General features: G+C 38.3%; 1 protein-coding gene and 1 long non-coding RNA gene across 10 annotated transcripts in view; one reads left to right on the top strand and one right to left on the bottom strand.

Annotated features, from left to right (window-relative positions):
• ADGRL2 (adhesion G protein-coupled receptor L2) overlaps positions 1-5,549 on the top strand; it is a 390,203-nt gene extending 384,654 nt beyond the window's left edge. For 6 of the 9 annotated variants that reach the window (XM_065657083.1, XM_065657085.1, XM_065657084.1 and 3 more), the window contains one exon: positions 2,577-5,549. In XM_065657083.1, the coding sequence (XP_065513155.1) occupies positions 2,577-3,331 (755 nt within the window). In that variant the 3' untranslated portion in view covers positions 3,332-5,549. Of the gene's footprint in view, positions 1-1,849; positions 1,903-2,576 lie in introns of all 9 variants that reach the window. The other 3 variants (XM_065657090.1, XM_065657089.1, XM_065657088.1) reach the window with 2 other exon arrangements.
• The window catches only part of LOC136002221 (uncharacterized), a 62,309-nt gene that overhangs the window by 16,526 nt on the left and 18,295 nt on the right, over positions 1-27,488 (bottom strand). Inside the window, exons 3-5 of the long non-coding RNA XR_010607885.1 lie at positions 15,089-15,149; positions 6,349-6,723; positions 5,436-5,554 (exon numbers count right to left, since the gene is read on the bottom strand). This is a non-coding gene — a long non-coding RNA (uncharacterized LOC136002221). The remainder of the gene's footprint in view (positions 1-5,435; positions 5,555-6,348; positions 6,724-15,088; positions 15,150-27,488) is intronic.

Raw genomic sequence — 27,488 nt, 5'->3', positions numbered from 1 at the left:
CTGTAGTTTCTATTTTCATTCTCTTGTTTTCTTACTTTCCTTATGCTTTCCTCTAGCAACCTACAGAGAGACAAGTATGGGAGTAAAACTTAACTTTGCCTATCAAATGTAAATTTTTTCAGCATGATTTTTAATGGGCACAATTAAAACATAACTAGCGGTCATGAAGTAGACTCAGCGGGCAAGTGGTTCACAATTTGCAAATGAAATGTTTCCACATTCAAAAAGAACTTGCATACTGCTTTTTGGGAAACAACATGAGGTCTGTAGCAAACCCTATTGGTAACAGAAGTTACGCAATGCTGAAATAATTTGCTGTTTAAAACCAAAGCAGTGTCAAGCAGAAATGCTTGACAATTTACTTGTGTTTTTACATTCCCACAGTAATCTTGCTACAGGCTATGGAAAGATTTCAAATGAATTACCTGATCATGGGCAACAAAATTTGCCTCATCAAACCAATTTAAATATATTCTAGCATGCTTAACTCTGCAGTATATCATAGAAAACTCATTTTGGATTATCAGATATATTTCGCTATCTGTTTATGAGAAGAGAATTAAAATTATAGAATTAAATCACTTTCATAAGGGAAATGAATGCCAGCATGTGGTCCATGTGGTGTCTACTTTTATAAATGCCATATGTCCTATGCAGCTAAATCCATTGCAAGAAGAATCTTGGAACACATATGAAATTGCAAAACTACAAAGTTGTTTCATCAAAGCTTTAAGGGACCTTTCAAACAACCCTCATCACTGTTTAAATCAGCACACATGGAAAGGAATTAACAATAACACAAAATAAAAATTATTTGCAAATTACTCAGAATTTATTTGGAAATTATTACTCTATTTTTTAAAGTTAAAGACAAAAATATTTTCGTGAGAAAAATGCAATTACTTTTAATTGAAAACAGTATTTTCCAGAGAAGACTGAATTTTCTAGGATAAGCTGCAGCTTTAATTATGAAAAAAATCAAAATGAAACAAAACAAAATGGAAAAATGTGTAATCTTTTCCAAAACCAACTTTTTTCTTATACTCCTCCAAGCCTTGCATATAATGCAGCAGCCTCACAGTGGTCAGTCTCATTTCAGTAAAGTCACTCCATTCTTTCTTTACTTCCAGACATACCTGTAGATAAAAGGGATTTTTCTAGCAATGCTCTAACCATCTGACTTTCCATGGTTCAGACTGTTTCATTTCTTTCAAAGCTTTTTTTCTTTCTTTTTTCTTTTGCTTAGGAAGCACTGTGCTGTTGTAGTTTACATGTGTTTGTGTCTATAGGAAAACCTTTTCTTTATCGTGTTACCAAAAAAAATTTTAAAAAAAAAGAGCCAAAACCATAAAGACCTTAATCATCATAAGACCTCATTCCCCACACCCCCCAACTTCTTTTCATATTTCTAGCAGACTTACCCAATCTGTCATTCTTCCAGCAGCTACGAGATATCAGCCATGGCTGATTTCCTCTTCCCATTCCACAACTAATATTTATTCTTTGGTTTAATTTCTGTGACCCATACGTACAGAAATTCCTAACATTTCTGCATTTGACTTGCATGCCCATGGTAACTGTGGGCCTAACTCTTAATTAACTATTCTGGTTCATTCAGTGCTGTCACTGTGACTGATGCAGACTGCAGGCAAACTTTGACCTTTAGAAGCCCGGGGCCGTTGTTGGCAGACAGAATATTAGTGAAAAAAATTACATTAAGTGGGAAAAGAAAAGCTGTTATTGCTTAGTAATCTAATTTGCTGAACCCTTGCTCTGACTAAGTTGCTGAGAAGCTCAGTAATTCTTCATCATGTTACAATAAATCATTTTACTTTCTTTTATATATCAGCTACTCTTAGGCCAGATAGCCTGAGCAGACAGACATGATGTGAGTTGTCCAAAGTGAGTCATTCCACCTGCTGTCTATCGTGTTGTTGGATGGTGCTTGTGAGCCCTGGTCCCTGTAGTGTGAAAGATGGCTGTCCTCGTTTAACATAAATTCTTTGTATTTATCCATTTTTTTCATTCTTTTCTTTACTTCATCTCAAAAAAAAGGAAAAAAAATGTTAGAAATGTTGTTAAAGTAGTTGCTTGCCAATTATGTGGGTTTATGTTGTACATTTACCTTCAGTTATGTCTGTGATCTAATTCTTTTTTAATTTAGTGTCGTTTAGGACAAATTCTGTTAATTTTCTTTTTCTAAATCATGGTGGTGTAGTTCAAAACATAGATGTTTCCAAATGAATTGCTTTGCATTACATATGCAAGGGCATGGAGTGAACAGTTCCTTGTGGAAGAGTCACAGAATTGACACTAAATTAAGAAATACGGAAGTTAATATGCCACTATTCCCCACAGGAAATACAAGTTACTATTTTTAAAATGCATCTTTCCTATAAGGTGTGCAACTGTTTACATTTGGGAATGTTCAATAACCTAACTTTTCTCAAGTCTTACTTCCAAGTACAACTTTGTCCTGAACTACATTAAAGAAGTTTGTTAAAAAAAAAAAAAAAATTATGAAGTGCTAAAAAAGCACCTCAGGCAGTAACCAGAGCTGTCCTTTTCCATTCCAGGACATTCACTGAACAATGCCAGGGATACAAGTGCCATGGATACTCTACCGCTAAATGGTAATTTCAACAACAGCTACTCATTGCGCAACGGAGACTATAATGACAGTGTGCAAGTTGTAGACTGTGGACTAAGCCTGAATGATACTGCTTTTGAGAAAATGATCATTTCAGAATTAGTGCACAACAACCTGCGGGGCAGCAGCAAGAACCACAACCTGGAGCGCACGCTACCAGCCAAAGCCGTGATCGGCGGGAGCAGTAGCGAAGATGACGCCATCGTGGCAGATGCCTCATCTTTGATGCACAGCGACACCCCCGGCCTGGAGCTCCACCACAAAGAGCTTGAGGCCCCACTCATTCCTCAGCGGACTCACTCCCTTCTGTACCAGCCCCAGAAGAAAGTGAAGACCGAGGGAACTGACAGCTACGTCTCACAGCTGACAGCCGAGGCTGACGACCACCTCCAGTCCCCCAACAGAGACTCTCTTTACACAAGCATGCCCAACCTCAGAGACTCTCCATATCCAGAGAGCAGCCCGGACGTTGAAGAAGATCTCTCTCCCTCCAGAAGGAGTGAAAATGAGGACATTTACTACAAGAGCATGCCAAACCTAGGAGCTGGCCATCAGCTTCAGATGTACTATCAAATCAGCAGGGGTAATAGCGACGGCTATATAATTCCCATTAACAAGGAAGGATGTATTCCAGAAGGGGATGTTAGAGAAGGACAAATGCAACTAGTGACAAGCCTTTAATAGTGTAGCAAAGAAATATTAAAGGCCACGTACAAGTATTAAAAAGACTTAATTGGCCCCACGCAGGCTCCCTCATATCTGCTCGAAGAGACAATTCTGTTGACCCTGTGGTTCTCCAGTAACAGGGATGACTGGACCTCGCAGTTCTGTGAATTTTTATAAAACAAAAACTTTGTATATACACAGAGTATACTAAAATGAATTATTTGTTACAAAGAAAAGAAATACCAACAAGGTATTTTAAGATATCTTCTGCTGCTGAATTTAACAAAATTGTGAAAAAAAGAAATAAAAAAGAGAAATAAACACTTTCCAGCCATTTTACTGCAGCAGTTTGTGAACTAAATTTGTAAATATGGCTGCACCATGTTTTTTCTAGGCCTACATTGTATTATATACAAGGCGTAGGCTCTAAAATCCTGTGGGACAAATTTACTGTACCTTACTATTCCTGACAAGACTTGCAAAGGCAGGAGAAAAATTCTGCATCAGTTTGCAGTTCACTGCAAATCTTTTCCATTAGGGCAAAGATTGAACACATGTCTAACCACTAGCAATCAAGCCACAGGCCTTATTTCATATATTTCCTCAACTGTACAATGAACCGTTCTCATGAAAAAATGGCTAAAGAATTTATATTTTGTTCTATTGCTAGGGTAAAATAAATACGTTTGTGTCCAACTGAAATATAATTGTCATTAAAAATAATTTTAAAGAGTCTGAAGAAAATATTGTGAAAAGCTCCTGGTTGCACATATGTTATAAGCTGTTTTTCTTACACTCTGTTCATAGTACGGTAGTATGTTTAAAATGGAAGTTCTACCCGTTTTCACTTATTTTTCACTGTAAACAGTGTTCTGCTTTGAAAAGTTAGGTTTTTTTCTTAAGTTTTTAATTTTTATTGCCAAAATACATAATTTGGGAAGAAAATTGTTTTAGAAGCCAATTATGCCAAGCCTTGCACAAATTTGGTATAGCTAACAAAGATTGTAACTCCATTCCCTGTTCATTCTTTAATCAGGGTTGGGTGGTAAGGGGTAAAGGGGACACTGGACACTTCTCACAAACTTCCTCGTGAATAAAAGGTGCCTGTCCTTTAAAAAAAATAAATAAAACATAACTATTACTCTTCCATATTCCTTCTGCCTATATTTAGTAATTAATTTATTTTATGATAAAAACCTAATGAAATGTAAATTGTTTCAACAAAAATTCTGCTTTTTTCATCCCTTTGTGTAAACCTGTTAATAATGAGCCCATCACTAATACCCAGTGTAAAGTTTAACACCTGTTTGACAGTAAATAAATGTGAATTTTTTTCCAAATAGGTAAAATGTGCATTATTATGTACGAAGCATAATTGGCATCAGCAGTCCTTCGACCCAGCTGTTTCCTGCTTAGAATGGCTTCTTTACATTTCATGATTTAAGTGTCGAGAATACAATAGAAACCGTCTGTATAGCTCTACAGAAAAAAGGTCATCTTTACTATTCATTACTCTAGTCACCGTTGAATAGGATCAAATTCAGACGTAGCAGGGTCATTAGGAAAATGTACTGTAATTTTATATATTTACATAACTTCTAAGCAGGCATCTACCCTGAAATTAAAAATAAGGTGGTAAACACCATTATCATATTCTCAGCAACCGTAATTAGCAGTTAATTATTAGTGATAAAGATACATTGTTGCAGTGGGGAAAACATGAGTAAGCAGCATTTGGATAGCACTCTGAGTGCTATCCAAATAATTAATCCATCATGGCACTGTTTTGAGTTGGATAAAAAAGCACGACTGTCCCCATTTTTATCAAACAAGAAAACTGCAGAAGGCAGCTGATGCCCAAGATGTTTTCTACACATCAGTGGCAAAATGGGAAGTGTGACATCTTTGTTGTCTTGATTCCCAAGCCTCTTTTGTCTCTCAACCAAGGACAAAGACAACGCCAAGGACTTCATTTGTCACAACTTCCAAAATTGTCGTCTTCTAAATAATTCTAAAATTAACGCCCTGTCACTACAGAGGCCACAGTTTCATACGTGGCTGCTGTAACTATGTGCATGAGAACAAAATTTCATTCAAAAGTCGTTATAAATTCTGTTACCTGCTAATTAATTGGAATATATGAAGTCCATTTGGAAAATAAATCGATGCATTTCGAAAAAGTCTGGCTTTCAGAAGAATATTCGGGCAAGACTTCCTGCTGTTGAAACAATTCAAACTCTGTAGGGGAAAAAAAAAAAAAAAAAAAAAAAAAAAAAATCAGGCTGAGATGGAACTGTGGGGTTCAGGTAACCTCAATATATCTGTAATCAGGACTGTGACACCGTAGCAATTGTTATTGAAGAAAAAAACCGGCATCTTCACCATCAGCCCTATTGGTAACTCTTTGCCACTATGTTCCTTAACACTTAGAAGTTATTATGTTTACAGTAGAAGCTCTGGAACATTTAAAATTAAATCAGAAACTGTTTACTTCTGTTTAGTAGAGATGCTTTCAAAATTTGAAGTGTCTATGAAATAAACTTCTGATTCAGGGTATACAGCAGACTCTTCGGAGCAAAAAAATGATTCCCTTGGTCTGTTTGGCAACATAAAAGCATACTTGCTGCCTCCTACCTAGGAAATCATGTCTTAGGCTTTAAGAATTGTGGTGCTCAGATGATTACAGTACACATGACCTAATAACATCACCAACTTTCAGCAGTCTTCAACCCTAGTTCAAGCAAGTACTCCTTTGTGTCTAACTAAAGGTGGCAAAACTACATGCTGGAAAAAGGTTTGTAGCATTGTGATCTTAAATATATATTCAACTGCGAATGTAACAAGTATTCATAAGACAAGAAAATGTAGCTGATGAACCTAAGATGAACCAGCTAAACCTAAGTATCATAAGGGAATTCTTTTGTTAGCTTCTTTGTAATGTAGATGTTGCTTTTTTAGTGAGCCTGTTTTTTTTTTTTTTAATGTTAAGCTAGTGAGTGTCCTGTGTTTAGCTAGCAGCTAGCAGCCAATACCTTGCCAAATTTCTGTTGGTGTAACTTCTCAGTGTAGTAGGTTACAATATAATTATATAGCCGTCAGCTTATTGTAATTTCTTTATGTTCTCTCTCATGTTCCTGCCATCTTGTCTTGGGATCAGAAGGACAGAAGAATTCAGAGGAAGAGTTCAAGAATAGTGAAATAATGACAGCAGAATTAATGGAAACAAGTGTTTCTTCAGGGTCACCAGTTAACCAGTTCCTATGATGGTGCCAAGGATATGCTGCTATTTTAGGCACTGTCTCTCAGAAGAGCTGTAATTTTCTTCTGGCTAGTAATCTCCTGTTAGTGTTAACCCTACTGGCTCAGTTCAATTCTTCCTTGTAACTTCAGTCCAGTTATATTAATTCCTACAAAAGATTAAATGGGATGTGCATTTAGTGAACTGTTGTATAATGGTGCTATGCATTGTTTAATATAAAATACATCTCAATTCTACATCAGTGAACCATAACATGAAAAAATGCAACACTGGTAATACCTTCATAGTTAAAATTAACTTTTATCTGTGAATTCTACAATACACCTTTGCTTCTTTTAAATTTGAAATGAAATTACTAATAAAGTTTACATATATTCACTTATGTAGGCAATAAAAGGTGTTTCAAATTGACATACGTTATGGATAAAATATGTGTCATATTTTATGTCCTAATTTTTAAGGATTTTATTTTCCTGAACTATTCAGACATTAACAGAACAACAACAACAAAAAAAGGTAAACAGTCCCTGTGTACTGTTGTTATGCCACTTTGCCTCAAAACTAACAAAACCTGTCTTCTAGACTTGATTATATGACAAAAACTGCTAGCGTAAAAAGTTTTATCCCTGAATGAAATTATTTTTTAAATCAAGAAAAGCTACAGGTAGACAATTATATATACATATATATACACAAACACATATGACATCTTCACTGGACTTTTAACTCACCACTTGTAGGGGATGATAGAGAATGAAAAGTGATGGGACACACAGTCCTACCTGGGCTGTAGTCCTGCAGACATGCCAGCGAGGTCACAGTAAAGCATACCTTAGATTTTTTTAAAATAGACAGTGACACTCCACTTTTATGAAGAGCACTGCTACCACTTCAATAAGCAAGGCTCTAGCTGTATGGCTGCGCTGTGAGATAAGGACCCCAGGTTTACTGATGCCACTGACATGCTGGGTCTCTGCTCCACAACTACACCACAGGTTCCAGTCCAGCTTTGCACTGAGTTGGGGATAAAAATTAGCAGTGCCACAGCCCTGTTAGCAAGAGATCTGTGCCTCTCGTTTCTATAAACAGTTTGTAAATTAGTAGGAATTCAATTAATGTATCCAGCTCAATCATCCAGCTCTGACGAAAATCTGGAATAAAGATTCATTAGGACCCTATTTCAACAGCGTTTGAGGTTTCTTTCAGTAAAATCCTTCATGTGGTTTTTTTTAGAATGACAACTTCCAAATCCTTTTATTCACGCAGGATAAATTCTCAATGGTATTTCATTAATTCATGCCTAAGAGCATTAATATCTCTTCTTACTGTATTATGTCATCATTAATCTCAACTGCTCCCCATCAAAGTTCTGGCATGTGAAACGGATCACACCATGGTGCAGCCTGAGTGGTTATAAATGCTACTGAAAATCATGCAAGCCTCAACTCAGCAGCAAGGAGATTTTTAAAGGACCATTCCATACAATGCACCAGCTGCTGAAGTCATCACTCCAAGATCCCAGACAGGGGAAGTCACAGGTGCAGAAATAACCTTCAGAATAGGCAGTTTTATCAAGAAAAGTCTTCCACAGCAAAGTCCATGTAATTCTTAACCATTTCTTCCTTGGATGCACTGCTCCTTCTGTGTGTTGGAGTAGGAACCCTGCAGACTCTGCACTGCCAACCAGTTTAGAGACAGCAAAGCTGAGCACAAAAACATCTATGCATGTTAAAAGGTCTGACTCACAAATGGGAAGCAGCAGGTTAGCATCTGCACAGGCCTTTCTAAACAGCATTGAATAGCTCTGGAATACCTGTTCCAGTCCTCTTGTAGCGTAAGAATTGCTCTGAAATAGCATAATGCTGCTGAACTTGGAGCCTCCATGATTGCTTAAGAGAATGAGTCCCAAAGGTTAAGGAGGTTTTCATGAAAATAATTCATCTTCCTTCACTTAAAATATACCATTTTGCTTTTTGGAGGTTTTGTTTGTTTGTTTGTTTGTTTTGCATTAGCAGGATAAATAGAAACTTCTTAGCTTGTATTCTTTATATTACTAATTGTTTTAAATATTTCCCCTCTGTCTCCTATTGACTCCTTTCTAAACAAATCCTTATTTTCAAGCTCCTCCATTTCTCTAATCATTTAGTTGCCAGTCCAGATAATTACTTTTTATCTGTATGCTTTAACAGATAGGGCAAAACTAAAATTACAGGTGAATACTTATTTTTGATTTAAGGATGGAATTGTATTTTCTATTCTGTGTTTCTTCTTTTTTTTTCCACATGGTCTCACATCATCTTTTGTTTTCATAGTATCCCTTCACAACACGTTTTTTTTCCACTAAGCTGACCATAGCAAGTAATGACCTAAATAGTTATGGTTAATTTAGAACCTGCAAAGCCTACAAATACTTCCAATTATTGCCCTGAATGCGTGCCCAATCTTGTATTTGTCAGCATTGCATTTCATCTGCATCACACTGCCTATTTATTCGCTTTGTTAACCCAGGTCATTCACAATCTTCCCTAGTTCTGATTAACTGAAATAATTCTCTGTTAACAGCAAACATTGCCACCTTTCAGATGGCATGTTCATCCCCTCTTTCGGATAGCACCAGTTCGAATAGAGTGTTGGGGCACTACACCGTTAGCCTTTTGCCACAATAAAAAATTGACCATTTAATCCCACTCTACCTCTTAGTTTCTGTTGCACAACTACTTTAGCTCTCACTTCCTCAACACCGGTTTGCTTTAATGGCTTCTTGGTAGGGATATTTTTACAAGGATTTAAATCCAAATAAAGTACATCAACCATTCCTTCTACTCTCAGCAGCTGCACAATTGACTTAATTTTGGTATGTTAGAGAGGCTCAATTTTCTTGCCCTAAGCAGTCACAACTCTTTCAGCAATGTTTCCTCAGCACTATGTGCTTAAATGTGGAACTGCTAGATGTCAGACCCAAAAAACACTTAACTGTTCAAAGCGAAACTTAGGTGGAATTTAAGCACTGAAATCCCCAGGTACATCATCCACAGGTAAAGCAGGCATTACTTCAGGGGCAGAATTAATTCTAACCTTGTAGACACATAAATTTTTGTCACTAAAGACATTTTGTCATCCCAAGTTCGGTTACTCCGTGTGTGCAGCCATGTCACGACAGCGGAGGGGAGCCAAGGCAAGCCGGGTACCACAAGCAGTGGCACTGCCTTGTCACGTGTACCAGTGCAGCCTCTGAATGCCATAATCCAGACATTACGTTACTAAGGGGCTCCTCCCTCCCCTGCTGAATCTACTGTCCTAACAACAATTACAATTTGTCTGGAGATAAGATATAAGCCCTGCGAGTCTGTGCAACTTCATAGTGTAAATGCCACCATCAAAGCTCTGCACCACCTGCTGACCTGCCCATACTTCAGCTGGCTCACCGCAGCAAGAGCTGCATTTGCAGATCTTTCCAAATCTCTGTGAGCCCATCTGTATCCTTTTGCAACAGAAAACAGGCTCTAAAATTTCTCCAGATCTTTTTTTCATCACATGGCAGCTGAAGGTTCTGACTGCACTGGGTTTACTGTTCGTGCTGTGAAGGGGTCACCGATCCTGCCTGTGCAGATCCAAAAATTCCATGGGTTTTGACATAACATAAATCACACATGAGGGGCTGTCTGAAGCTGCTGAAATGCCAAGTAGTGCCATGTTCGCGGTACCGGCTGTGCCATGTGGCCAGTGCATAGATGCTCAGCAGCCAAAAGTGGGCACCATGGCACCGAGGTTACTCAGGGCCCTCCATTTCCCACATGCAGTTTCTACCCAGGAAACTCAAAGAATCAAAATTGGTCTGACCAGAACACTGAGCCCCTCAGCATGCCACTGAAGACCTGCTCGCAGCAGCCTACTTGTTTCAGTATCTGTGCTGAGTTACAGTCATGTTACTGCTGCAAATGTTGACCTTGGCACTCAGCTCTGTTTCTCTCAGGCAGGAGTAGCTTAATGTGAAGCTACTGCTAAAAACCTTCCTGAGGAGAGCATCACCCAAAGCTGAAATGGCTGGTGACAGGGCCATCTCCATGACAAAGCACAAACACATGCAAGTTCATACGAAACAGTGAAGGTTTCTAAGCACATCAGAGGCTGCTGGAAGAGCCTGATCGTGGACTTTTTTTCAAAAGCTGGGGAGAGAAAGGGAATACAAACAGATGGAGAAGAAAATAAAAGGATAACATGAATCAAATGAGGTACAGAATTAATTTGCCCTTTCTCATTTCTCTCCTTTCCAGCACTGCTAGCTGCTGCCTCTTCAAGACAAGACAGAAAAATCTCACTAGTGTCCATCTGTTTGGGTAATTTGACAAAACACTTCGGTCAAGTGAAGCATTTCTAACTCTTCAAACTTGTTAATTCAGGTTTACAGCCTAGCATTGCCAAATCACAAGATGCTTACAGAAAGCAGTCTAGAAATTAATCATTCTAAGTATGTCTTGAAATTTTCAAAGCTCACTTTCAAAACTGAATTTAACCAAACCAACTTATTTCAATGGACCAAAATTCTACCACTCACAAAACCACTGAAAATGAAGAAAACAGTCAATACACCTAGCAACAGAAAGCTGGTTAGGCATTTGCCTTAGCATAGGCCTCCCATAAACTATCTAGCCCAGTTTTCTAAAGCTATGATACACTCTTCCCTGAGAACAAGTCTGCTCAGTACCAGCAAGATAAATGTCACCTGTCCAGATGCGTCAGTAATATGCACAGTATCTTACTCACTATCACTTACGGAATCTGGTCTATGTCCACCCTTAGAAGCTACTTACCTGAAGAGGCAATGTTTGTCTCATAGTTAAAGGATTTCCGGCCCAAATGAATACTAAGTGTAAGTAAGCAAAAGTATAAGTGACACCTATATATAAAGAAGGCTAACCTACATTTATGGACTGCTCCATTTATGGACTCCTCCAAAGTGCTGTGTAATTTGCTGAGGATCTCTCACGATCCAACTCATGGTGTGCGTGCAGAAGTTGCTCTTAATGCAAATGCAGAGAGTACAAGAAGCTACATTCTGGGTAGTCTGCTGCGGGAAGTAAGCAGGTAGCTGCTGCAGGGGGTTTCCTCTAGGTCTTAGCAAAAGTTTGTTGTATAATAGATTAACTGGCACTTAAGGGACTACTTGGTCTCCCCACGTCAAGATAAGAACATGCTACATGCTGCTTATAGTTATAAGTGTTCTAATTAGGTCGACTTGATTATTGTTCTGTGGTTTGATAGATGCTGTATTTAAAGTAATTTTCAGATACTAATTTTTAGACCTTTTTTGTGAACTAGTAAATCAAGTGCAATTTATTCACGGAATTATTCTTTTCTTCTTAATGCCTATTCCCTCTGGCTTGTAACTTTAATTAGAACCTGCTATCTGTTCATATTGGTAATGGTAACAGTTGTCACTAGAGTACAGATGCATAGATTCAGCTCATATTGCCACTCTGACTTTATACTTAAAACCTAACAATCTTCCCAGCTATACATCTGAGAATACCATCCATTAATGCTTTATTTCACTGCCACCCTGAACTTCAGACTCTAAACACTAACAATCTGATTATTTTTTAACCATCCAATAATGCATTTTCTAAAGAAGAGAAACTTTACAAAAAATAGCTTCATTTGGAGATAAATATCTGCCTGAAAAGGTTATTCAGCCCATCCAGATTTCTTTTTTATTACTATAGATTTTCCCAAGGCAGTATTGCTTCTTGAATAATTATCGATCTAAGCAATTGTGTGCTAAAGTAGGCTGATTCATTCATTAAACATACACATGGAAAAGCTCTTGGTTACCCTCGTAAAAACAAACAACTCCTTTTTTTCTTTCTGTCCGCTCCTCATTCCTTCCTAGAATTTGATGATGACATTGAAATATAATCAGATAATATTTGATCTGCATTTGTAAGGAAAAGGAAACATAAAATATATTTCTTTGGGGCAGAAAAAATAGCACTGGAAAACTGTTCAAATAACACTAGCCTTGGTTTGCTTCTTTACACACTGATTTACAAGTTTCAGTAATTTGAAAGGAATCTTCCAGCGACAAGTTGCAATTAGTGAGGTTCTAAAAGCTTGCCAACTTACTTAAACTTTTCCTTCCAATAAAAACTAAGTCCTTTTTCATTATGTGATACAGAAAACTGTATTTGTTTCACATTTTTCTGATTAAATATATCAGGAATATAATGGCTTTCAAGGTCTCTGTTCACTACAAAGATACAGACAGGCTGCTCTTGAAATGATCTGCACACAAGCCAGTATACTTTGTGTAAGATCCAGCAACACCAAGCAGGGAACAGGGTTAAGAAGGTATCCATTAGCAAATGCTGAAATGAAAAGGACCTTTTTATTTGACTTATGTATTCCATGGATGGTTCAAAGTTGCATTCAGCCTAGCAAATGTATCCATCTTCAAACCCCCAGCATCACTTGCATGCAGAAGAGATGCATTTCTCCTGAATGGATGGTGATGCTGCTTAAGCAGGCAAGGGTTCCTGCATACCAAATATTTAGTATTTGCTTATCCTCCAAAACAGGACAAAAGAATGATCTAAATTGTCTCCATGTGACATAGCAGACAGCAGCATGCTGAGCCACCATGTGCCCCAGAACGAAGTACAATAGGCTATACTCTCAGCGAGAAAAAAGCGGTAGCTGCAGACAAACAACGGCTGAGCAGCTGGGAATCTGCTCAGTATACTGAATTTGTGAGTCCTGGGTGCTAGAGGCATTAAAACTTGCTGAAAACATCCGACTGAAAAAAGTCAGTATAAGGAATGAAATGCCATTCTGTAACTCGTGCATTTGAGAGATCTTGAAGATATCTGGTTGGCTTTGGGGAATTATGGAAAAATACTGTGGCCTCCTGATACAGCTCTCTGCGAATATTTTTCCTGAAATACTGAAAGATAATCACAATTGTTTCATTGTAGTTACGAGGTAGTACACAAGCAGGCATTCTGTTACAACAGGGAGTGGCAGAGCACGCAGGATCTGCCCAAATAGGTTTTGACTCAACTTATGCCAATATGAAATTAGCATATTTTAATTGAGGTCTGTGAGATTATTCCAGATCTGCACAGGTTAACGGGAACAGAGTGAGGCTTGCTGCCTGGTACCATCTATTTCCTGATATTTCTCTGTTGCTCAGCCCCTCTGTTTTATTACCTTATCACAGAGCCAGTGCTGTTCCACATCCATGCTCTCCTTCTTGTAGCATCACTGGTAAATTTAATGCTCACTACTTAATCACTTTTCTCTCAACAGGTAAGGAATAATTGAGCAGTTAGGGGGTGGAGAATGACAAGATTTAGTGCATTATTTCCTCTTAGGAACCAAGACAACTCATCCATTTATAGTCATGCATATTCAAATTCTTCCATTAGCCAAATGACCCTACGAGTAAAGGAACCCAGGTCAACTAGTCCAGTTGGTAAAAAGCATCAGGTACCACATACACCAAGCCCAGAACTGGGCCACAGTACCATCTTCAACAGGAGTAAAAGTGAACAGAAGACAGGTGCTTTTGCAAGATATTTCTTGTTGCCACGTTTTGTTCTGCCCTTAAGTACCAGATTACTGTTCATAACATCAAAGTCTGTAGTGAGACCCTGGCCTGTTAAATCAATAGCAAAAGTTTTTGCTGACTTCAGTGAGATCATGATTTTTCTTCTGAATCATTAAGAGGATCTTTATGCATTTCAGTTTTTTGATTCTTAGACTTGGGTAGCGGATGTCAAAAATAAAGACAAAAAAGACCTCTAGTTTTCCAAAATGCTTTCCAATAATGGAAATAATGTTCCTCCATCTATCACTCCCAATAAGTGCTATTTCACAATAGAGAGCATACACTGCTTTTCCCCCACTAGATCAATAACTGTCTAAAAGTATTTACTCACCAAAAGGGCTGTGATCCTATTCTTTGTCACTCTTGAACTTCTGTTCTGCTCTTGATTTTTTTTTTTTTTTTTCTTTTTGATACAGGTTCTTCTTTTACTTCCTGGCTATTGCTTGCCTCTAATGGGATGCCATTTTCTTCTTTGCTCTGACATTTATTATAGAGTATACATCACAGCTCTTCCCCTTGTCTAATCAGAAGGCTGGTCCAGCACTGAAATTGCAGCTGTTTTAAAATGCTACCTATAGATACACATTTCATCTTCGGTTCCTGTTCACAGTAGCTTAAAGGAGAGAAGACGGTGATCAAACCAGAAAATGGGAAAGACTAACTGGGAGACTTGTTTTATAGAAACAGAAGAAGAGTAGGAGGGCAAGTAAGACATCTAGGTCATCCATTCTATACTGGAATAGGGCAGAAGCTAAGGTATCATACTTCTGTAAAGGTGTTCAACCGAATCACTTATATTCTGACTAGCAAAGACTAAAGTGATGAAAGAAGCTGGAATAAAAAGATATTAAATAAGCCCTAGATAGCTGACTGCAATATTCACAGCTTTTGGAATCCTTTATCTTACCCGCAATTGGCCGCTGACATGCCATTTGTCTTTAGACGAGCTCATGCTTCCATCTGGCTGTCTGAAAAACAGATAAACCATGTTCACTGTCAGCAGGGACTTAAAACCTGTATTCTTAAAGCAGTATTCAGAGCAAAAAAGCAGTTGTTCACTTGCTTCAGTCCAGCTGAAATCTTACAGCGAAGGAGATACAACAGGAGAACTAGGGCAGTCATCCTTTTGGCACCTCGGGGTTGAAGTCCCTGCTTTGAATCAGCCAGAAAGGATTTAACAATAGATCCCTCTGCTCAATGAAGAATAAGCCAATTAGAGCAACACTGGCTGCCCAGTACGCACTGCCAGTGCCCTGACATGAAATGACCACCAGAATGGCTGGTCTGGGAATAAGTCTCACAACAGAGATGTTTCCTTTAGGTAGTGCCCCAAATTTGAAGTTTTAAGTAACACAGATCCTATCCGAGAACTTTTCTGCTACAGCTTATTCCAAAAAAGGGTGACACTGTCTTATTTCGCATTCCAGACAACATAATCTTTACCTGTACCCTCACCTCGCTTCTCCTTGTGCTGCTTTGCTTCCAGAGGCTACTAACCTCTGCTCTGCTGCACACAGGTAGCACCATTTACAACCCAGATTTCCACATGAGACATAGTGACTTTGGAATAAAATCTGAAGTGAATCTTTGTCAATGCAACTGAAATAATAAGAATGCATTTTGCTTCAAAGGGCAGCATTTTAGCATATCTCTGAACTCGACATAAAACGGGAATTTTGACAGCGCCCTCTTACATAACAAAATTGTATTAATTAAATCACTTTTCCAGATTCCTAGTGGCAGTTACCTTTTTCAACCTTAGCAACCAGTCAGATTGCCATAATTACAAAGAGTACACAGCGCACAGTGTTATTATCAGAAGCATATAATATACTTGAAGTGTAAAATGCTCCAACAATAAAGCTAGAATGCATGTATTGTTTACTTATTGGCACAACTGGTACATTTATAGCTGCATCCAAATAGCTCCAACTTTGAAATGAATGCCTGTGCATAATTTTTGCAATTTGGTGCATATTATTTTTCATTTATTAAGCCATAGGTTAAAGCTGTGGAGAGGAACATTTTAAACTACCAATATATTGTGGCTTACACTATTACACTCATATCAAGGTTTTTTTGTTTTTTTGTTTTCTCACTGGGGCGGTGTGTAGGAGGGGATAAAGAAAACCTTTTACCTTTTCATGTCAGACACCATAATGAATAACTGCATAGAAATCTAACTAAACCAAAACGAAAGTCAGCTGCCTTCCCAAGTCACTCACTGCATTTTCTGCTCAAAGCCTACTGAAAGATTACATAAGTTGATAAACCAAAATAAAGCGTCATCATTTTTTTCTCTTGAATCATCTTTCTAAGATTCCAAAGACAATTGCAGTTAATGAGCATACTGCTCTTGATTTAAACAGACTTTAGGTCATCATATTGCTGTTACTCCTTCACCCTCTGTGTTCTTCTTTGCTGCTCACTTGTTATTCCTCATCTACAACTGTTGACAGTAAGCTTTCTGGGAAGTGACTACATCTTTCTCTGTAGGCAAAGACAATAGACATTGACAACCTAATTAGCATGCCTAAGTTCTAATATAAACACAAACAATGATGTGCTATCATTTGCATTCATTGTCTGACACTCCAGCAGCAAAGTATGAACAGTCACGGTGTCTGTTCCAGTCCTCAGAACAAGAAAAGTTCATTGAGTCAACGACTTTGCCAAAAGAAGCCATGGTGTGGTGTCTTACAGCACTGCAGGAAGGCTGTGACGTTAACGTAGTGGAGGTTCAAGAATACTTCCAGTAATCAGGACTGTATGACAGGGCAGGTGTATCAGCATATTTTACACAACCTCTAAGCTAGATTGCCATATTTGTATACCATAGCTGCTTTCTTTCCAACTTTTCTTGTGCATTCCAGAGCCAGGAGCAAAGCCAGGTGTTACCAGGAGCAAACTGAGGTGTTACGACGCAGAAATGTACTCCTGGTTTGTACCGTTTTCTTGCTAAGCTCCTGCAGTAGCAGTGTCTAATGCAGCACCACTGACTGGAAGTACATAATCCCACCTGTAACCATGCAGCTGCATGGACCCTTTTCTCCCCCAGCAATAAAACGGCTGGAGCTGACCTTGTATTACCCCGGCTTTAAAAGAGAATAGCAATGAGGATGGTACCTTCATTCTACTGCTGTAGAAATTAGCCATTGAGGTCAACACAAGTTCTACCAATGTATCTTTAACTTGCCTTACAACTCGATTTTCTACCACCTGTCTGCCACAAGCCCTTCCCCTTCCTACCCTCCCCAAAGAAACGTTAAACCAACTCCATGCATGTAAGATCTGCTACAAGAGAGAAAACTCTGATTTTTAGAATTAAAGGTAGCTCAACCAATATGATCACCCAAACTTGAACCAAAAATAAAATATTCCACAATCTATCCCTAGGCCACTCAGAGACAAATTTCAGTCCTGCAGTAGTTAGAACCACAACATTAATAGCATTCTGTAGGTTACAAGCTGATTTGCCCCTATTATTTCAAGGTGACTGCATTTTTATGTAGCATATGCCTTAACACCATGGGTATGATTACTACTACCATGTAACATCAGTTTTCATGGGTAATTAATTGATAAATGACAGACAGCTCCTTCTTAGCTGCTACATAAGTCCTTTATTAACACATTTAATTCACTAAAGAGTGGGATAGTACAAATCATAGTGAAGGACAGAGAATCAGTTCGTTCATTTTCATACACTAACTTCTGCAGTGCTCAGTAACAGGGCACGGCTCATTGCTTTCTCTTGTAATGGCTCACCTGCACTCAGTAGAAAACAAACAAACAAAAAATCCGCATACACCATTCTTTTCCCAGAATAGGTTAAAAATTAAGCTGAGGAAAGGACAGGGCTTTCAAAAGGCCTGCCCCTTATGGTTGTTTACCGTGGCTCTAACGTTACATGACAAAAGGCAAGCAAACACACTGCACACAACATGAGCCCCTGGAAAATAAAAATTGACCAAAGGCAGGATGACAACAGAGAAACAAAAACCGCAAAAGAAGAAAAAGAAAAAAATTGGGAGGGGTGGGGGGTGGAGAACTGGACTGTGTTGGCTAAGGAAGACGCAATAAAATAAGCCCAAGTATGTGTCCAGTGAGATATTTCAGCACAAAGTCATAATGGCACTGAAGGAGGGATCCAAAATAGATCCCCCTTCTGTGCTGCGAAGAACAAAGAGCTGGTAGAAATCTTGAATGTAGCTAATTTGGTATATTTTAAAATAAGCAAATCCTGCCAAATTTCTAATAAAAATAGTCCACTAGTGTCAAGATCACAAAAGCTCCTGTTTACTTTTGTGAACCTGAAGTCTAGTTCCACTTTGAAAAGGGGCTACCTAGAAACATTTGCTATATTGATGTTGTTGAGAAAAGGTTTTCAACAGCTGCATAAAACTAATATCCATATACCCTTCTGAGGTTAATACTTGTAAACGAAGTTGCAAAATTAATATATGCATTTCTAAAGTGCATTAGAACTATACTCCTGACAATGCTAACTACAAACCATGTCCTTCCCTGGAAAAATTCTAAATAAAGTCTCCCCTAAACAGTTATCCTATACGTAAAGAATAATACAAAGCTCGTCTAACTGCTCTTTACTCTGCTGCAAAAGGCATCTCTCTGGCTTTTTGGGAGAATGCCAAAATGAAAGAGGCACATTTTAAAAGGTGCCTTTAGGCAGCTAAAGATCTTTAAAATATTTACAGCAATGAAAAGCTATTGGCCAAGTTCCTTCCTGAGTCATTATTACAGTCCTGCTACAGTATTGTGGCAGTATTAATAAGAAATTATAATAACTTGGCTCAGATGTAGTAAGATAGTCGAGCAACTATCGAACATCAGCCTTGTAGATCTATTTAATGATTATTTCAATACAAAATAAATAAAATTGAAGCAAGTTATTTAAATGCATTATACTTTTTTTTTTTTTCTCCTATACCATAGTTTATTTTCTGAAAAATGTCTAAGATCTGGAATATCTGTTCAAAACAGAATGACTACAGATGAGCTGCAGTTCCATCTTCACTTCTGAACACAACTCTGAATTCTTGTTTCACCTCTCTTTATTGAGATATGAGCCAGACTCTCTTCTCATACACTTCAAACTTGTGTGGAGGTTCAAAATCAGTTATTCTGCTGAGTTAACCCACAGAATACAGATAAATCTAATGCGCACTTGGTGGTGTAACTGAGAAGTTAAAACATTCTGGGAGAACACAGTGCTCATATGCCAGAAAAATCGCCTTCAAGATTTTTCTTTAAAATACTTTTCCAGAAATATGAGACAGACACTTGTATTAACACTTATTTTGTTTAACTGTGCGTGTTCTCTTCCCTGGAACAGTCTGTCCAAAGAAAGACAGACAAGCAAGTCTCTTGCAACATGTTCTAGATTCGTATCAGTGCAGCAAAGTCCCTTGGCACAAAGAGGAAGGATGAGCATAAGCACCAAGAACAAACTGGGGAAGAGTCCTCTGGTGCAGGTTCCTTTAAGAAAGTTATTTAAACAGTGCTTTCCACCAGACCCTTCACGAGCTTCAGGAACAGCCAGGAAAAAGCCACAACTTAGATCTGCACTCGTAGGGCAAATCTCCAGGGCTGTCTAATTACGTTTGAGACTTCTCTGCCCTTGTAAGACACAAGGAGCAGCCAAGCAATAAATAAGGAGAATAATTCTGTGCTTAAACAATGGTATCTAGTGTCATTTTAGACACTGAGCAAAGACATCTGCCTAGAGAGCATCCCAGATGGGACTTAGGGGACCATTCTAAAAGACAGAGCCATGGCTGTTACATGTCTAATTCCTTTAAACAGAAAGCAGAAGTTTACGATGTTTCCAAATTTATTAGTTGAGGCCATGATCCTTAAAATATCACACAATATTTAATATTAGTCACAGCAAAATTATACACAAAGATAAGGACTTGCACTTCTGCTGATTTCAAGGCATCAGAAAATATGAGACAGCGCTTATGAAGCTCACAATTTACAGAAAATCCACAAGACTTTCATTCATTTAACCTCCTCTTAGAACTTCTTGCCTCTAAGACATTTTCCTGTTAGAGATACACAACCTTATGAAGAGGCTTAGGAGAAAAAGTGAGATATTACAACATTTGCTATTATATATTCAAATACATTATCATTCTACCAAGTAAGGAGATAATCATAAAAATCCTTTTATGTTTGTATTTAGTTCTACAGTTTCAATCGGAAATACTGTGAATTATGAGTCTTCATCTTTGTTTCAACCACATATGTATTCTTAAAGGCATAAAAGAGTTACCATACAAATGCCATACAATACCAAACAAATACTGTGCAATTGTTAAAAACATATTTTAGTTCAGTGTCAAAACTAAATACAAGATGTAATACACATTTCATACCTCTTTTAAAGTCCCAGCCTTTTATCTCAAAATATCAGCCATCTCTTAACGTCCATATCCTCAGCCACTGCCATCTGCAAATGGTCTGGTACACACAGAAATGGTGTAAGAGTTGGTCCGAATGGACCGTGACAAATGGAAACTTAGAGAAGGCTGATGGAGAAGGTGTAAAAAGTGGTACAGAAGGAACAATTACTTTCTCAAGTCCTAGTAGAAATGGAAAACGAGTGTTTCAGAGTGACTCAAAATCTTACCATTTACCTGCTGAAAACAAAGACCCAGATCACTCCAACCTGTTAATAAACTTTTTCATCTACAGCGCTTGGGAATGAAAACTAGCCCTCCATGAATGTGCTTGCCTGTACTTCTGGAGGAAAAGACATTGTTCCTCCTCTTGCAAGCTGCATCTTCCTAAATTTGCCTGCTTTTCCAGATAGACTCAGATTACTTTTGTCAGCTGAGTCCTCCTCAATCACAAGCAAGCATTTGAGGGTACAGTTTTCTATTCCAACTGCCCACTCCAAAACTAGAGAATTTGAAAGATGAAGGCAAGACCTCCACGCCTGCTCTCTAGTACCTGCAAACTATGACATGCCAATTGCTTCTCCTGTCGCCAAGAGAACAAGCTGGAAGTACTGGGTCAGTCTCAAGCTTTGTTCATCATGAAGTGAGGGTTTCCTCTGGGGAAGATTAGCCAGGTGTGCTATTGCCACCTTTTGCTATACTTAGGAATGAAATGGACTTCAATTTTCAAATATCTCGAGTCTCAGTTTTTGTCTCCATCTTCCTCTTCTATCCTACAATTTTATCCATAACAGTGTGGGGAAAAGAAGTTGGGAAGACTGCAACCTGACAAATTTTAAAGCCAATCTTGGACTGCAAAATAAATCCTAGGTCAGGACTATTGATTACTTGGCATTCATTGCTGACAGTGTCAAATAGGCGAGGAAAATGAAAACCTATCTTGAAAGCATTGTTATTAAAAATAAAATAAAATCCTGCAGTATCAAATAGAACTGTAAGAGAATGGACTGAACTATATTTGACATTGCATTGCCACTGGTCTTCTTGAACTTGTGTCAAATGCTAGAAATAAATCTACTTTCAGCTGTAATTGAAGATCCCTTTTTTCCAGGTAACTGTGCAGCCAGACAAAAAGCTGATCCTTCAATTTTATAGGTTGTAGGAACTAAAAAAAAAAATCATTGTCAATGAAAAGACAGGTAGCTGGATTTAAGTCTTCAGGAAGATTTTTCAACAAGGCTACTCCACTTCTGAAGGAATGTGTCCATTTATGCTACGATCACTCTGTGACAGGAACTGTGTTGTCTGTATTTTATATGACACTAAGAAATACACCAAAATACATCTGGTTCATCTTTTGCTGAGTTCTGCTGAACTACCAGAGGTACCTCTGCCACTCTGCATATGTGTCTCTTACCTTTGGCTTTACTGGATTTGCCAGGAAAAAAGTACATCTACTCCAATAGCTGAAGACAACTTAAAATTCCAAAGTCCATGGGTTCCAAACAACTTGGGTGATATCAGCTTGTTAGCAGCTGCTACGGCAGAAAATGCTATGGCCTGAGAAGCCAGCTCCTAACAGTGGTACACTGTCACTCTTAGCCACAACAGGCCGTACAGCACTGCCTAAGCAGTGATGTTCATCCCATGCTGACAGCTGATAGAAGCATGGGCAGCTTTCAAGTCACCTTCAGTTCAACACAATTAAGAGAAATCTGGTGGTATATAAACTGCATATAGGCTGTTTACACAGGACTAACATTTATTCCGCACATAAAATACAAGCTTGCTGCTGAGTAATGAAAGAAGTGAAGAAAATACAGCAAAGACCAGAAATGAGGACAGTTCTAATTAACAGCATAACATACAAGATAAAATTGCCCTTTGGAGACCATGGGTGGTAGTTTATTAGGAGTTTCAGAAATACAATTTTGCACTTTAAGTTATCAGCTCGTCTCCAGAGTCAAGGCCTCTGCTTTCACTACTGAGCTGCTGTTTGGCTGAGCGTTACAGTTTCCAATTTGATCCTGCCTGAGACAGAAGCTTCCATGGTCGGTAGCACTGAAAACACAAATTAAAACTTTGAAAAACTATATTAGTGGTAAACATTCACTCTCATACACCACTGTTTTGTTTTGAGTCAGGCTTCCTTGAACACTCTCAATTTAACCACTTACATCCTAGAAGACTTTCCGTTCTCCGTACTCACTCTTAAGACACACCATCACACGTTCTCTGCTGTTGCAGACTCTGAAGGAAAGATGATTAACATGGCTGTACCACAAGAGGAGGATGTTCCCAGGATAAGTATACCTTGCACACTGCATTTCCATTAATAATTGCTGTCTCTGAATTAAACAGCTAATTGCCAGGAGCTGTATAGTCACACTGCTGGGCACTTAGATGGGCTTAGCAACTCTGATGAGGAACACAAGAATCACTCTACAAACACTATTTCTATTTCTTATACCAGCACTACCTTAGTCATCTTTGTACAGCATCACACTGCAACAGAGTTATGTCTGTGTAATTATGGAATGGCAAAACATAGAATTGCTTTCAAAACTTCACAATGTCCATCTCAAATTTACTGCTATCAAGTGTTAATCAATTTTTAAAACTGTTTGCCAGAGCTACCAATTCGCCGTGAAACTACTGCCAGGAGAAAAAAGCTATGATTTTATATGAGAATAGTTCTGAGCTTGCTAACAGACAAAGAGATGTGTTATCACAGAGTAGACAGGGATAAATCTCATCTGTTGGAGTTTGTCTGCTCACTGCACGTAATTGATAAATGAGGAATATTAATAAACGTACCCACTCAAAATGTATTCTGTGTCTTTCTGATCTTTACTATGCATGGAAAGATGTGTTGTTAGGGCAAAGAGAGAGTATATGCCTACCAGATGTACTCCTTAAATTACTGCAACACAGCCTTTCTTTAGATGCTCCAAACTTTGTGAGGTTTAGTCTGAAGATTGTGTTATCACAGCCATGCCACATTAAAGAATTGTTGTGGTATCCCTAGATGTTGTTACACCGCATTCAGTTAAGGTCAGCAGGAAGCTATGAGACCCTTGTCTTCTCTTTGTCTTGAACAAGAGAAAGGTATATTTCCTGATTTTATTTTCAAGTAGCTGCTGGACAGGAGCATTTCCAAAACTAAAGAGAAAAGCACACTCAAGTAAAAGTCAAGTGTTTGTCTCTCATCAAATTCAGAGGTCGGCGCCAGACCCCACTGTGGTTAAACCTGCACAGTCTGTAAGACTGCTTTATCTTCAGCATGCTTCCTTTCACAGTAGCGGAGGAAAGGGCAATATTTTAAGCAGCAGAGCTGCAATATAGTAAAATAACTATCACAGAAGAACGAAGTGTTGATGGCCAGGTAAGATGACTACTTAGGTCTAGAAGATCTCTTCATCTTTTCCTAGGTTTCCTAAGCTCAAAGTAAGTTGTACATAATTTTAGGCATTCATATATCAAACAAAGATTTTGAATATAGCCCTCATTGCCATTAACAAAAAAAAAAAAATCTACACCAAGAAGATCACCAGGAACTCAGCAGAAGCTGCTTCTTTCTTCACATTTCTGCATTTCTAGAACAGACTACCAGATCCTAGCTCAGGCTCTCTTTAAGCTTACCAGGACCTGGAATACCAAGTGCCCGCTGACATGAGGATCACGACAATCCTCCCACTCTTCAGAGTCAAGATCCTCAGGAAGAAAACGTCGTACCTCTGAGAATAAAACAAGCTAAGAACTCTACAGAGTCTGTGAAATCAACAGGACCAGTGAGAGACTGATGCAGGATTTCCCCTTTGCAAAAACTGGTGCTCCTGGCTTCCAATCTAAACTGAACTCTGTGGAAACCCAGCTGCTAAACCTGAGTTCAGGACTAAACTCTCCCTTCAACTGCTGCCTCGTATACAGCAAGCAAAGATCACAGAATAAATAAAACATTACACATCTAGCAGCTGTAATAATATGTTTCCTATTAAATTCTTTCCCCTCTACTCCCAAAAAGCCTTCTAATTCCTGGATTCCCCTCAGCTTGTAGGGAATTGTGCTGACACAGGTAAAGGGGCAAATAGCAGCAATCACTTGCTCGCTTGCATTGTTTATGCTTCTCTGTGGCAGAATCAAAGCCTTCAAAGGGCCTGATCCAACATCTTGCTGGAAAGCCAACCCCATTCCTCACTAAATACATAAGCAACACATGTCTAAAGGAAAGGTCAAACATCTGTGCACAAGATGTACATAATCCTACACAAAACCACCAATTCATCATCCTCAAGCAGATTTTATATATATATATTACTATTAAGGATTTAATTTCTTAGATCAACTAGGAATTTACATGAGTTAGGCCAGAAAACCTAGGGGAGGAGGGAATAATAAAGGCAATAGCAGAAGTTGCATGTGTTTAAACCACTTCTGTAAAGCTCCATACAATGCTATACATACTGAATGCTAAGGGGAAAGCAACTACGATAACTACAATAAAAAGCCTACGAGGTCTACGAGTAGCTGTACCACCATGAAACCCTTACAGTGACAACCCAAGTACGAGGAAGAGCACTGCTTAGATCAAGCCCACATCATACTGCTGCTAATAGGCGTGTTCTATCAAAACCAAAAACTGAACAGTTTGTCGGGGTGACAACTCTGTGAAAATTTCTTATTTATATGCAATAAAGAAAGTTCATTTGAACATGGGAAGAGAAAATAACGCAGAAAATGGCTTAATGGTTCTACAGGATGGGCCAAACCCTTGAAGCTTCAAGATAAGCAATATTTAGCATTCCACAACTCCAAATAATCACTTTCTTGGACTACAGACCCAGCTTCAACTCCTGGGTCACAAATTTACTGGAAATCTGCAAGCACAGGATGGTATTACAATGGTCTCAGTCCTAGGAGAAATTTTTTCTGTCATATGCAGGCCAAAAGCACCACATATAAAAAAAGAAAATTATATTTGGTGAGAGCCAGTATACATACATGCCTGCAGGATTAATCAAATGCTGTCTTTGTCTGTGCTTAAGTAGAAGGAATGAGAAATGGTCACATTATTTGTTTCCACTATCACAAGAGGTGCTGTACCCAGGCTTCATCATGGACTTTTCTCAGCTTTACTTGTAGCATAAGAACAGCATCAATAAAGAGAACAACTAGAAATGGCCAAAAAACCACCAAAATGGGGCAGGAGAATAAGGTGCCATACAAAATAGATAAGGACCAGTGAGTGAGACCACATCAATAATGTAGGTCAGCAAGGATGTCTAGGAGTAATCCTGTGTAAGGTTTTTGCAATTAAGATAAGAAAATCCTTTGACCCCATGGCATGTCTTCCGAGATGAATATCCCATGGCTACAATTAAAAATATTGTTTAGGTTGGTTGACCCTCACTGACCACATACCCTGAGCTTTTAAAGTATTTGTTCTTTAAGGTGAAAGGAAGAGATCGTGATGGTAAAAAAAAGGTCGGGTCTAGAACTGAAATGGAATTTGCTGCTGGCAAATTTCACTTCACTATTTTTTTTCTTAACTGCTAACTTGACTGTTTAAAACAAACAAACAAAAATTACTTTCAAGGTTAGATTCATATTGTCTTTTCCCCTCTATTTATCAGTAGATTTAATTTTGGTAATTTCACTTAATTCCATCAGCCTACATATCTCTTAAACAACTTTGAATGTTCAGAACATAGATGTGCATCCAATGATTAGCAGGGCTCTCCTGGCAGAGGCTGAATGCTCTCACAGCCATGCCCTGCTTTTTCCAGCAATTTCCACAAACTTCACAAGACAACCATAAGGAAAGCAGAACTCCTAGACCACTGTTTGGTGAGAAACAATAATGCTTTTGGTTTTCGTCATCTATTGTCCAGTGACCTACAGCAATGCCAGCAACGCATGCAGGACTAGAGCTGTTTGACATACTGCTATGTGTTTCCTACAGCCTTCCATAAAATTCTACACAAACTACTTCAAGAGATGAATTAATTATATCTGCAGTTGGTATAAATCAACATAGCTTCATTATAGTTAATAGAACTATACTGATTTATCCCAGCATACATTTAATTAAAAAAAGATTACTGAGCCAAAATTTTATGCAGAGACATTGTTTAATTTGTCCTCTTTCTGCAAATTTCCTTTCCTATTAAATGTAACAGCAGAATGTTCACAGCGAAAAACCAGAAGTGGCATGGACACACCAAGAAAATGTGTACGATGCTCAAAAAAGATGCATAATAGTGCTGATCTTGCTCATTTTATAAGTCACTTTTCTAATCACATCATTTTTCTGTATTCCAATCAAACTAACATGACTAATATTACTTAAGCTTTGAGAGGGGTACACTTGCAGAGACCATGGATTTCTTACGATAGTTCCTTTTCCCAAAAGCCTCCTCCTGTTGCTTTCATTCTTCTGTGAATTGAAAAAAATCAAGCTGATTACTGCATTGCGACATGTAAACACGAACAAAAGAGAAATACCCGTCCATTAGTCTGGAGGTGTCTGGCTCAGCTCAGCTACCCATAGCATTTGACTGTGCTGAAGTAATCACATTTTAGTTTTTAGAAAATGTACCTTTAATTATACAGTTATCTTCAAGACAAAAAAAAAATAGTTTTTCTTGGCTCTCAGAAGACAGCATTTCATGCCCCAATGATTTTTTTCAAAGGAATTAAAGAAGTAAGTCTGAATAGTTTGAGAATAAATTACTCCAACATAAAGTGAGCTCTTGTTCACCAATACTCACAAATAGCTTAAGCAAAGATAAAATAATGTGTATTGTAATTAATATTTTAATTTGCTAAGAAAAGCTAAATAGTGATTAAACCCCTTCCCCTCCTCCTTCCCCCTGATAATAA

This window comes from Caloenas nicobarica, chromosome Z (assembly GCF_036013445.1).
Source record: "Caloenas nicobarica isolate bCalNic1 chromosome Z, bCalNic1.hap1, whole genome shotgun sequence".
Taxonomy (NCBI): domain Eukaryota; kingdom Metazoa; phylum Chordata; class Aves; order Columbiformes; family Columbidae; genus Caloenas; species Caloenas nicobarica.
The sequence above is the reverse complement of the archived record's forward strand: the minus strand, read 5'-3'. Positions and strand labels throughout refer to the sequence as shown.